The sequence below is a fragment of the Plasmopara halstedii genome, assembly GCF_900000015.1.
Source record: "Plasmopara halstedii genome assembly, contig: Scaffold_287, whole genome shotgun sequence".
Lineage (NCBI taxonomy): Eukaryota > Oomycota > Peronosporomycetes > Peronosporales > Peronosporaceae > Plasmopara > Plasmopara halstedii.
The window spans coordinates 338,161-351,381 of record NW_020187208.1 but is presented as its reverse complement, the minus strand read 5'-3'; the positions used below and the strand labels follow the sequence as shown (position 1 = coordinate 351,381).

Below are 13,221 nucleotides of genomic sequence, written 5' to 3'. Positions count from 1 at the left end.
CGGGGCCTTTGCATGCCTATGCGTGCGGACCGTACACCATACAGACCAACCAATCGAATTTCAGCTCTCAGAAATACCGCTTGTGTTAAGAGCAACAGCGATCGGGGAAATCGGTACCCTTCATAGGGATCGTATGTTTGGTACCAAAGATGTCAAAAGTATCGACTAGTGTCACAGCGGACAAAGTTGGCAGATCGCTCCACTCGTCTTACAGTTTATAGACCAACTTTCATAAAGCAGATGCACACCTAAACATCGTTTGATGCTTGGCTTTGCGAAGTCAAGGATATTGTATTGGCTCGAATTTTATCTAAATACTGGATAGAACTGGGCTTCGATAAACGGAAGCGTGCTGCGCTAGACGACTAAGAATTTCCCCACAGGAAAATAAGAAGATGTTATGCCAAGGCAGAAACAATAACGACGTGGGATCTTTAAAGTCTCGGCACATCGAAAAATTTTTAAGGCTTTCGGAGCGGCGAGACTCTTGAAATTAATCAACGTACAATCATAACAAAAATCCACCGGGGTTAGCCACAGGATTGTCGGTCTCTGTCGGTAGCGCTCAAGAAGCTAGGGTTGTCTCACTTCTGTGTGGGATAAATTTTAGGCTGGTGTATCCCTAGATCTTTCCAGTCTCTTGTGGCTCGAAAGATACAGCCTTACGTAGCCGAAACTAACATGAGTCATTAATCAATGTGCTCTCTGACGACTCTATTGAATCCATGCGGGCCAAAGTTGTATCGCCGCGCAACAGCGGTTTGTTACTGCACAGAATGATTCAGACAATAATTGTCGTCAACAGAGAGCCTGCATGCATTATCGCCAAATAGATTTACCCTAAATTTGACAAACACCACGTGCTTTGGACAAATGCAAACAGGTATGTTGTTGCAAGTTATTCATGTGTAGCCGCGATAGGCTCTGAGCAGCTGTGTCATTAGTCAATTGAACGTTCCTGATGCATCAGATAGTCTCTAAGGCATAATCAGCCATACCGAAACATCCCGCTCGAATGAATCATTGAGTCACTGTGCTGAGCTGAATGTCTCTAGCAGTTGATAGTATCCGTTCAGGAGGTCAACGGCACCAAACAAAGTGCAGCTGACCATGCTCTTCTGCAGCACAACATTTCTATAAATTGGTGTTTGTGTTGTTATGGTGGCTAGAAATAGCATATTACAAGCACTCACATCTCACTACTTGCCGCTAGCCTTTCTGATGCGCCGAGTAAAGAAGCCTAGGCTTGCCGCAAATTCGCTTTGCGTACAATACTAAGTTCCAGAAGCAGCTTATCATGACGTGCCCCCGATCTCGGAGCAATGTACATGAGTTCTCTCTCATCACCACGCCGCGATAATTGTTCATCAACAGTTTTATAGATATTATAGGAGCCTATAAAATGGCTGTATCATTCCTTGTACTCGATACTCTGCCAGGACCTCAATGACGGATCCATCCATGGCGAATAATGAATTAAGCTTCTCCTTCATTGTCCAAACGTCCCAATTTGTTGGTTCGATTCTTTGCAACTCTGTACAAACATTCCCTGACATTATCGAGTCCAGGTCGACAACAGCCTCTGTTCGCGGTATATGGGAGAGACTTACATCACATACGATTATCCTGGACACGCCAATCAGAAGTGAAAATCTTCTCACGATATACCCTCAAAGCTTAACTGCACCGTATACTGGAGATAGAAACCTGTGTTGAAACTTAGCACGGATAAGAGGACTTGGCTGGCTATTAGTATAAGAGGTTCGTTAGACGCATTGGGTCAGTACGATTGCCATGACATCATTTTCCGAGACATTAGTGTGATTTAGTAATGCATAATGCAAACGCGCGATCGTAAAGTTGGGCTGGTCTCACAGTATTAATGGCCTGGGACCGGGAGGTATCTGGTTCAATTCCTATTGGATTCGAATCAAGGAGGCCGGAGGATAGGTCACTAAAATGGACGAACAATCACACCCTGGGGTGTGACCGCCCTGCCAACCCGCAATGGGTGTGTGATAGTTGGTGGTGGAGGCCCTACTGACCGAAAAAGCCTAATATTGTAATGAAGGGTACGGTGCTTCGTCCTTAAAAGGGTGGGATAGCTACCAGCATCCCGCGCTATTTTATCTTAACGTGTGGACTCCGGTAGTCTAACAATTATTAATTTTGACAGCCTTTATTTCATTATGTTGTGTTCACTCCGTGATATCATCATCACAATCTGTGTAGCAAGTAGCAAAACCGCCAAATGATCAAACAAGCGAACGTCGGATATTAATCGACATTTGAATACCGCTAGCCTCTTACAATATCCTACATGATACAAGGATAAAAAACGCTTGACTTTATAATCGTCACCATTTTGGCCACCTTGGTCAAGTCAAGACAATCCTGTCGCATGATAAAGCATAAGCCAAAGAGACAACGTAGCGATGACTGACATGAGCTTGTGGTGTGTAAAGCATTGCTTTGTAACAACGGAATGTAAACTGACTTACAGACTTTTTGTGGAAAGTGTCGACCTGGCTTTTCACAATGGTATCCTTCGATATTACTTGGGTGAATACTACGTTGTACTGCAGTGAAAACACAAAAAAAGTTCTATCCTGCTTCGATGTGAGTTATGGAAGTGTACCTGCATTCGCAATGGTCGCTTATACAGCTGAGCAATACTCCCAATCCAACGAATATAAGCATTCAGAACATTTGTAGAATTTGTTCCGGATGCAACTCGCGTGTCATCTATCGAGCGGTACGCTTTATCTGACCAGTTCATACTGTACAAATTCTGATCCAGTGTTTCACATGGTTCAGCTGCAATGTGACGGTGTTCCAAGACACTATGATACAGTTCATACCGCATCTATACATCTATGAATATATTCGGTGTAGTAATTTGAAGCTTATAGCAATGCTGCAAGCACCATTTCCGAGTTGTTTTTCAACTACTCAACTCATTTATTTTATTTTACAAAAGCTTCGAGCGAATGTTATGAGGAATTCTAAATTGTCCTCGTTTGCTAAGTAAAAGTTTCAGAGCTAACGTAGGAAGGTCAGCACATGTGTCTAGAAGTCATGGAGTGAGCTACTTATGGACGCAGATAGATGTTATGGAAACAAACGACTACATTCGAAGAATAAAAACATCTTTTGAAGACACAAGAAAATAGTAACAATTTGACACCTCCTAGCGTCAATGTAGCGAGTGATGTAAGTCCAAGCTAAAGTTCAAACACATGAGTCATAGAGTAGAAACATCCTTGCGACCGTCTCGTATACCGTACCTGGATATTTGTGATTCGTTTGATAGAATTCCCGGTATATCTGGTACGATCTTAGTAGTCGTGTCTGGCTTGTATCTGCCTAAGACCCAGCAGCGCCTTTCCCATCCAGGGAAGTCATCCGAAAGACAACCCTTTTTAAAAGAGTGCCGAAAGTTCGATTATATTCTGCACACGATGTAGCCACTCTTGACAGCGACGAATGACTCTTAAAGTGCATCCACCCGTCAGTATCCTTCGGCGTTCGCCACCACGGCATCGTTTCGCTGGCTTCTTGAGACTCTAGGCGGTCGATGTAACTCAGCACTTTAACTTTTCATCCTTGAATTGCACAAGTGAAAAAAGTATGGGCAGTACCAATCTATCAGAGCAGGACATCCAATTGCCTGGCTCGAAACAGGACCAATTGATTCTTTCTGCGGAAGAAGGGCAGCGTCTTGCGAACTTGGCTGACCTAGTGGTGGACGACACATTAGCTTACTACAACCGGTTTAGATTCATTGAAAAGCGTGTAGTAGATTCCACTGCCTGGAAAGACGTTGGTCATCGTGATAACCTCATCGTATATCGTGAGCGATCAGGTCCTAGACCAGCGTATCCGTCGATTCGAGTCGTGGACAACAAGATACAGCTCATTCCATGTAGATCGGCCCCTTCAGTTAAGATCGTTGGGATGCTACAAGGAACGTTAGATGACGAAATGTATGGCTGCTTCATTGATAGTGACGACTCGGCCAAGATGCGAAAAGAAGTTATTGGTGATATGATGGATAATTTTCACTGGCTCGCAACGATTGCAGAACCAAATCAAAAAGATCTCTTTCGATTCTGTGGTATCGCACGCTGTACATTCGGTACTTCGCTTCCTTTAACCAAGACACGAGGTGTTTGCATGGTCGTTTCTATGGGAATCACTACTACAAATCGTGGGGAGCGCATGGGCTACTATGTCGCACACTCAGTGGACTTATCGGAGCCAGACGTAAATTACAGCTACATTCAGGCCAAATGTTCTCTTTGCTGGCTAAAGACAGAATTACCAAATGGCAAGATTGAACTCTACATGAAAGGATTTGCGACACCGATGGGATTCGTGCCAGAGTTTGCTGCCTTCCCTGTACTGGTAAATTGTGTTTTGGGCATCGGAATGACAAGTGACGCTGCATATTCGAAGAAACTGGCGTGGATGATTCATGACAACAGTAAAGCCGGACAGCGGTCATCTCTTCCCCCAATGAATGTATGCGTGGGTCGATGCAAAAACAAATTTTCAGGACTGAGAACGAGTGCTACTCTTCGACGGTGTCTGGTTTGTCAAAAAGCTGTGTGCAATACGTGCCAAGTTGTACGAAAGATCCCAGTGAGTGTCACGGACGGACGTGTCAATATTAACAAGGGCAGCGTGTGTATTCTGTGCATCCATCAAGCAAAGACAATGAGTGCTATGATCTTTGTGCGTCGTGAACTGCTTTGCAAACGATGGAAAAATATCGACACAGCTCGAGTATCGATCACGAAAAACACGGAGTGTGAACTCGTGCTTAAGGACAAAGCGTTCTATCTGACTGATTAATACGCTCTGTATTCACCTTCAAAATTCTCTCTCTTTCATTATCTTATAGAGATGTTTGTAAGCTTACGCGTCGTCAGTGCAAATCAATGAATTTCATGTTGTTGAAATATATTTTGTTTTCGTTAGAATCAACTTGTCTGAGTTTGGTTCATATATGCCATAATCTAGGCGCTATTTCCAGCTTTTGATACCTTCTTCATTCGAAATAATTACCTCGAAAATGTCAGACTTCCATACAAGAAACCAGTGGAAGGTTGTGTCTGTCGCGGAGTCTTATCTCTCATTTAGCGTGCTAAAGTCCATGCACAGCCGTTCTTTGGATTTACAAGGCTACTTACTACACTAATAAATCGTATAATTTTCGATGACTGTTCTTACTCGAACAAGCCAGTAATGTAAGATCTCTCAGCATCTTTAGAGTTTATGCCATGCAAGGCTTGGTATAGCCGAGCAGCTTGACGGTCGATGCCATTCGGATCAGGGACGCCTCAAGCCCTTTGTTTCAAACCCAAGATAAGCGAATAAAGGCTCAACCTGCTTGACTCACGAAATCTCTGCTGTTCAACTCAAGTTGAAAGGCTTGGATGGAGCGGCATCACCTTGACTTATATAAAAAGCCATGTATTGGAGTGCGCCCTGTCGACTAGCTAGAATATCTGCATACGTTCGTCCACACTTGGAGACATAACAGTACGTAGCGTCTTAATTGCTAAGAGGTCTGATACGCTCATCATGAGGACAATAATACAAAAGACCAATGTGATGTGTTCAACAAGCTTACCGCAAAGAAAGGATAATTTCACAAACCAGTGAGATTGACTTTACCAAATAATGCAACATAAGAATGCCGAATTGGTCGTGGTATGCGTTTTGGTATAAAATCAAGAAGTGATTTAAGCGAGGATATATTTCAAGTAAAATCAAATCGAGCTTATTAGCTGAGCGCACAGAAATGAGAAGATATTGGAGAAGAACATTCAGTCCACTCGATTGCATCAAACGACTTAATGATAATTGTGCTGTAGTTATGTATGAATGAATCGAAATGGGAGATAGGCCAGAGCTCAAGACCTTGTCTGAGCCCACCAATTTGGTCAAATCAGTGTCCTCTATCGCGATACTATTCACGGAGAGAAATACTTATCGATCCAATCTGCCAAAACACAACTTAATGCTGACTACAGTCGAATTGCAACATACAATATAAAAATGGTCCAACATTTTGGATCGAATTGAGGATTTGGAAGCAAAGTAGCATCTCGTATAAATACCATGGCATTTGTTTCTCGTATTTCGAAGATAGTACGATGCTGTGTTTGATGATAATCGTACTGTATCTTTTGGAGGTATCAAATGGAATGTGAACCTTAGTGTCAGTGTCAAGACAGCAAGCCACACGACCATGGTAATGTTGAGCGAAAACAGCGATTTCATAATAATCAGCTAAAAAACTCTTATCTGTTCTTGCTCAGTATAGCTAAGAAATGGGTACGTTAGCCTAATGAGTAAGTTAGACTTCGATCAAATTAGGATGTGTTGAAAACACGAGCGTTTTCCACTCTTCCAGTGCAATCTCCATCGTCTCGTTCAGAATCTTTTTCTCTATGATCAAAATGCGCTGGACATGTGCCCTGCGTGTACTCTCAACATCATTTTGTTGAGTTAATTTAGCAAGGACTTGGACGTCTTGATCCATGGATGTCGGGTACTGCTGTAATAGTGCTGTGCACGTCGAGATGATAGCACGTGTGAACACAAATTCATTTCGAAGACTTATGATTCGTCGATCATCTTGAGTTTCACTTTCTTCTGACCTTGGCAAGAGCTCTTTGTAATGTGCAAGCTCAACACCTGACAAGAGTTTCATTTTCAAAGACGCTGCAACTGTTTCTTCAATTGTTGAGCTTCCATAATAAAAGGCATACGTCGCATTGGTACTTTCGTTGAGCTGCGATTGTAGCAAATAATTTTTCAATTGTGCAAGAGCATCACTCGGATCCAGCGTCACAGTCAAGTCCAATTTATCCAGCTTCGGTAAAGCCCTTTCATTGGCAAAGCCGTGATTGAGCATGAGTTGTGTCGAGGATTTACCAGGCATGAAGAGACGCACTTCTTGACCTTTTGTAAGAGGTGCAGAAGCGTATACCACCAATCTCTGCGTATTAGTATCTACTTTAACTTGTGTCGAGGGACACGTCATGCCGCCGTCGCTATCAAATGTAGTGCAGATACCAATCGTACTCAAAACAGGTGCCAGTACGACGTCAGCTTCGTCATCACCCAACTGAAAAGAACATGACCATACGACACCCATTGCCCAGCGAAACTGAGTTGGTGTAAATTCGTCCTTTTGTAAAATCGGAGGATCTACAGCTTCACGTGATGTTACCGGTTGGACTAGTGCATCGTAGAAAGCGTCGACAGCTTGATCTCTTGCGAGCGTGAAACGTAGCAGTTGTGACCCCTCCATCTCGCTGAGCTCGTCTTCAGAGTAGAACAATGTACTATTGATCTCATTTGCGGTTGGTAATGTGGTTATTAAGTCGAAAAAGTTGGAGGCTACTCCAAGTGCTTTTTCTTCTAGCAGATGCAGTCCCAATGCGATTGGTAGTGGCAAGTCTGGATTTGCCTCCAGTAACAGCCCTACTCGCCCCTTTGCCGCAGAAGTCTTGCTCATGACATGACTCATTGGTACTGACAAGAGTTCCGTACCATTTTCAACCGCTTTTGTTGTCACGTACGCTGGGCCTCGACCAAAGTTAAAGCTATGAGGTTTCAATACTGTCGACAATGGCACAGATGGGGCTATCGAACCTTTGATTGGATGAATGTTGAATTCCAATGGCTCACCTTCGGGCAGCTTCGAATGACTAGGTTGGTTTGAGTGGGATGATGGGTAACCATCCCACTGCATATTTGAGTTGAGGTCTAAATCCAATTCCACTTCTACATCAGGTCTCGAAGCTACGACATCAGTTCTCGTGTCAATCGAGAATGCTGATGTCGAATGAAGCCCAATGAGCACTATAAGAAAGTTACTGGTATACATCAAGTTTAGTTGTGCGTGTTGTGATGAAGAGCTTCATTGAAATCAAATCTTTCCATAGATTTCGTTTCAGTATGACGTAAGGCGGCTCCTCCCCATGAATAGTTAAAGTACATTTGGATCATAATCAAATTTTAATATTATATCTTGATATCGTGTTTATTCCTTAACTCATTATTAATCAAACGAACAAAAATTTGCTACAGTATAAATTGATGTTAAAACTTTAAATTTGACATTTAGAAAATTGTTGAGTTTGATGCTTAACGTCTGTGTCAAAGATACACAACGTAAACAGTAGGGTACTTTTATGCCTGTCAATAATTTGGGCAAATCACAATAATCACTTGTTTATATAATGGTTGCGTCTCTCACCTGTCACCAGAAGGCAGATCGCGAAGGGAAGTCTTAAGTATGTGCTTAAATCTTGAACGCCAAAAACGTCTGCAAGCGATGCTGCATCAAGCATGCCTTCCAGTAACCTCGCCTTGCTTACCTTGCTCCGATATTGTAAAAGATTGTCGCGCAACTTAGAAACGTCAAAACAGACATGTTAAGATATGGCGCGATCTCGATCCGACACGATTGTCACATGTAATTGATGTCGCCAAAACCTGGTCTCGAAACAGACGTATATTTATCGGGAACGGTGTCGCTGACAGCACCTCTTTTGTTCAATCGATCTACGAAAGATCAAAACACTGGCAGCAGCGAAAAGCGTATATAGAAAGACAGAAAACAGCCCATACTACTGGATAATTAGCTCCCTACCGGAGCCAGCGGTCTGACTTAAGCTTCATACGCATACGGTGAGAGTCTTGCTCAATTAACACTATTAGCTCGTGCGCAGATATTGCTGATCCAGTAATTGCTCTTTTTGAGCCACGTATATATATCGACAACCGAGCTGTAGGCATTGCCTCTACCACACTCTTGTCAGTTTAGGAAAAAAACTGCTCGGCTTCATGTCGACACTAATCATGCGCGCAACGCAACGTCGCCACACTCAAAATTTTAGACAGTCATCAACCCTTGCAAAATGTAACTTTGAGATGAAGCACAAGCCTGGTCGACTTAATGTGGTTGCATACGCGCTTTTGCGCTGTCCATAATAACGACAATTTTTGATCACGATGTTGGCATGAAGAATTGATGATGCTACCTGTTGAATGTCTGAATCAAAAAACTGGTTTTGGACTATCCGACAACTGGTTTTGGACTATCAAAAGGTTTACGGAACAATTTTTGAGAGAACTGTTGACACCTGTAGAATTGCTTCCGTTTCAAGATGCACGGATATTGTGTGCGCTCTCGATTTAATCGATTTCCTCGTTATCTTTATTACTTTTGATAGTAGCGCGTTGCACGTAATCGAACCTCTCCAAATCTATCTCAATTACCTTGATCTCTTCAAAAGAGGGCGTCGCTTTCTATAGGGCGGAGAGCTATTATTCTCAAGTTCTATGATGTACACTAGTATTCAATTCTTCCCCTATAGGTCGCTCTGCGCGTACTGATATCAAACGATTCCTTGTGATTGGTTAGTCGGCCGATTTTGCGTGAGAACTTATTCCTTCAATCTAACGCAAAAAGAATCGTAGGGCGTAAATGCCTGCTTTGCTGAGCAATCACTCTCGACTTCTGAGCTTGGCTGATTTTTATCGCCTCTGCTGCGCTCATCGAGCCCTCATCACCCGCATTTCAACTGACTCTTGCAGATCGATTGTTTGTGTTTCGCGTTGAATGCGACGCTTTCCACTCATTCAAAAGAGGTTGATCTACAGATAGCATTAGTGCAAGTCAAACACTTGCCAAATGCAACATTTAAAACATTTTACTGAAAGCGTTCAGTTGTTTCATTTATAAAGTATTGTATATTAACCACAGCTTGCTGATTTTGAAATCCATCAAAGTGAAGCAATATTTTTTACAACACGATTGGTATGAAGATGTATTTTTACGTAAGTGAGGCTTACTTGTATTTTATAGCCTAGCCACATCAATATTATGTAACGAAGAGTGGATCGATTGAATTATTGCCCTTCAGACTAAATGCAAAGCTGGAATGTACTGGGTCTGGTATCGTGACGGACTACTGTGATCAAATACCGCTAAAATTGAACACTAATCGATTGTGTGCTAGTAAGGCCAAAGGGAACTTTTTATTTTCTTTAAGTTAAAGCAAATGGCGATGTGTGCTTAACAATCGCTATTTAGCTCTTACTCGTATGAACCAACAAGACGCTGAGCGAATTTTGATTGCGAGGGAACGTTTGTGTATCTGAACTAACTCCGAATTAAATGGGCAATCCGGTCTTGATTGCTTTGGGAGCCTTGAACACATCGATTCGATTGTGTAGGCGTTCAGCAGACAATCATCATCTTCCATGGACACGCGATGCGATTTTTGGGGGCTTTATCAGATTGACAAGCTTAAAAAAATTGATCACGCGAGCATTATATGGCAAGAATCATTGGAATGCATAAAGATTAAAAAGCAACACTCACTCCGATGTCTCCGGTGGTGTACGGTTTCACTTTGGTATGATTACCCTGGCATCATTGACGATTAATACTCGATACACTATTTGCCATTGTTTCTTCGGGTATGCAGCTGAGTCGTGCGGCCAAGCCTTGCTTTAAGTTCGAGAGATGGTCGGTAGCTGTTAGCAGCAGATAGTTCAATATATCGAAGGCAAGGTTTAAGCCCGCCTTGACGTCAATGTCGCGGTTTGAGATCCGCATTTAGCATAATTATGAATTTAGCAACTCTCCAATCGGGCGTCTGTTTTATTTGGCTATGACTTCAAAAGCCGTAAATGGGTGATGCTAAACTGTTGCCACTTTATCCTCAGCAATATCACCGGACTACAGCAGCAATAACAGAGGTGAATTCTTTGAAGTGTCTCCGACTGATGTGGCTGCTGCTGGTCCATCTAGAGGCAGTGACCACAGCGAGAAGTCGTAAGCAACACACAGTGGAAGCTTTTACTTGATAACTCATTGACAGTATACGAACAGATGATGAACTAACCAGTCATTTCTAGATCGCTAAAGCAAGAGTCTCACAATCCTATTGTACTTGGTCAAATTAAGGAATTATTTGTAATTTCAACTAGCTCGAATTTATATCATTACATTTGATGTACTGTATTGACGCGATACATGTAGCTAGCAGTCCACGCGGCCCATGATGTCGCCTATGGCGCTAGCCTATACAAGCATTACAAGTACGGTGCTGTTTCAAATACCAGATCATGGCACTCCGCCACGATAGCTCACCGCCATACATTGCAGATTCTCTTCAAGTGTTAAGAACAAAGGTGTATTGCTTGCGTACACCACAACAAGATGCATATTACATTACATTTCTCCTGAAGAGGTTCATATGATGACAAAGAGCCACCATCGAGCAAAAAATGCATACTAGTTTTGCCTGCGTAGTGACCTGCTGACTCAGGATACGGTGGCACGTCGAGCGGCTTCCGTATCGTCGGCTCCGCCAAAAGTATTCTTATGAATTGACATAGTCGTTTGCAGCCTTTCGAAGACTGTTATCAATTAGGATGCTTTTTGACAAGCAAGATAAGCTTTATTGCTATACTTTGTCATGTTCTACACTTTTTGCCGCTCGCCGCTTTTGAAGCATTCACGATGTGCGCAGCTCACCCGACAGTGAGAATGGAGGTTGAAAGCGCTCTAGCTTTGACATTTAATATACCAATGCTGTAACGAGATATGTGCTCTAGCCTTGTACTTTGATCTTTTGGTACAATTGAAATTGCATTTGGTGTGATTATGAGTTACAAAATGCCAAAGTATCGATGTTCCGATGAAAATGAAACTTCTAAAAGGAGGGCGCGGAGAATGCCAAACTATAGAGAAAGTCCAATCTTTAGAGAGAGATAACGTGTAGAAATGTTTGCTCAACATCTACATATCAGACACATGGATCGGAGTAGAAGCTCTCGGTTTCGCTCGTGATATAATTGTTGGCAAAAATCATTGTGTGGGATCAATGCGGACTTTGAGAGTCAAGGTTTCTTGCGTGCAAAGTGCACGGCAACCCCACGACTGAGTTGCGAAAGACTGTATTCGCTGCGTGATTGGAAGATAAGTGTTCAGGTTTCTGGCTTTGAGACAGCTTCACCATCTTTTTAAGCTCATGTCTTTCGTGATCTTAATGCTGAAAGTGGTAATTGCTCGTTTTGAGCTATGATAATGCGCTAGTAAGACGCACGCAGGAGCGCCCTGGCCCCGAGATTACTGAGGTTAAGTATCCCGGTTCGTAAGGAACGATTAGGAGTGAATCCCTCTTGTCTAGACAAGGATAACCACCAGTTTTGCTGTACTTCAATCAGAGCAACAATGCGTCTTTCAAGGTAAGATGCCGCGCGCGTGATTGGGCACTAAATATGCATTACCTCAGTAAATAGAATTAACCGCTGTCTGTACCCTTAAAGCAGCAGATGTCGCGTGTGCATTTGAGGTTCTTGTCCGCCCGAGATGAGAAGCGAGAACCAATGGACTATATTTTGGGCAGCGAACCTTTTATGGTGGCGGTTTCCCACTTCGCGAACAGTCATCATAAAAATGTGTTCGCACCAATACTATCGTGAAAACCCTATCACTTTCAAAGGAACGGTGTTGTCGTACTGAAAAGCTCACAGCTTTCTTGCCACGAAGATCGGATGAGTGCTTGAACTGGAACCTCTGTTAGCGCGTTATAAAAATAGACCTCAGCCATGCTGATGGAGAAAGACAAGATCTCTTGGTTGGGGAGCAGCTTATCTGATCCCAAGTATGGTTTGATAGCGGTAGTAAAAAGCATCTGCGCATTGTGTGCCCCTTCGCCATGTGTTGAGAGCTAGGAAGGTTCGGTTTTTCACGCAAATGTATATGAATAATACCACGCGGGGACATCAAGTCCCAGTAAATGTCCGGCTGAAAAGACTGGATATATCTTACCTCATGGAGGTCGTAATTAATGGGACCCTCTCTAAAAATGATTAACTCTCCATGAGAAAGATGGAGCTTACAACCAGTCGTTGGCTATTGATATTTACACTTCAGGCTTTGCGAAGGCATGAAAAATTCTGATAGACTCAGAGGCGTTGGGCAATAACAAACGACACGCAATAGTCAGACACATTATATAGTATGTGTATACATTAAAGGTGTGAATAAGATATTCGTGAGTCTTGCGGCGCAAACACTGTCAAAGGGTTATATTGAATAGTCCAGCACTCTAATTTTTGGCATGACGTGGCTAGATTGCCACGATCCATGGATCGCCTGGCGGTTAGAAAGTTAGGTAA

At 42.8% G+C, this 13,221-nt stretch overlaps 3 protein-coding genes across 3 annotated transcripts; 2 read left to right on the top strand and 1 right to left on the bottom strand.

Annotated features, from left to right (window-relative positions):
- Positions 1–3,630: 3,630 nt before the first annotated feature.
- PHALS_04962 (Zinc finger, RING/FYVE/PHD-type) lies at positions 3,631–4,857 on the top strand (the record flags this gene model as incomplete). The annotated part of the gene is made up of 1 exon (XM_024722685.1): positions 3,631–4,857. The coding sequence occupies one exon, from the start codon at positions 3,631–3,633 to the stop codon at positions 4,855–4,857; it is 1,227 nt and encodes a 408-aa protein (XP_024573737.1).
- Positions 4,858–6,367: 1,510 nt separating this feature from the next.
- Positions 6,368–7,906, bottom strand: PHALS_04961 (ribulose-bisphosphate carboxylase oxygenase small subunit n-methyltransferase i; the record flags this gene model as incomplete). The annotated part of the gene is made up of 1 exon (XM_024722684.1): positions 6,368–7,906. One exon carries the CDS (start codon positions 7,904–7,906, stop codon positions 6,368–6,370), a length of 1,539 nt encoding a protein of 512 aa, XP_024573736.1.
- A 2,052-nt stretch (positions 7,907–9,958) lies between these two features.
- Positions 9,959–11,026, top strand: PHALS_15067 (uncharacterized protein). The gene has a single exon (XM_036407337.1). The coding sequence runs from the start codon at positions 10,205–10,207 to the stop codon at positions 10,388–10,390; it is 186 nt and encodes a 61-aa protein (XP_036263047.1). The 5' UTR covers positions 9,959–10,204; the 3' UTR covers positions 10,391–11,026.
- Positions 11,027–13,221: the final 2,195 nt, after the last annotated feature.

What these genes read in the sequence shown, in the direction of transcription:
- PHALS_15067 (XM_036407337.1), top strand. Translation starts at nt 10,205, where the DNA reads ATGGGCAATCCGGTCTTGATTGCTTTGGGAGCCTTGAACACATCGATT.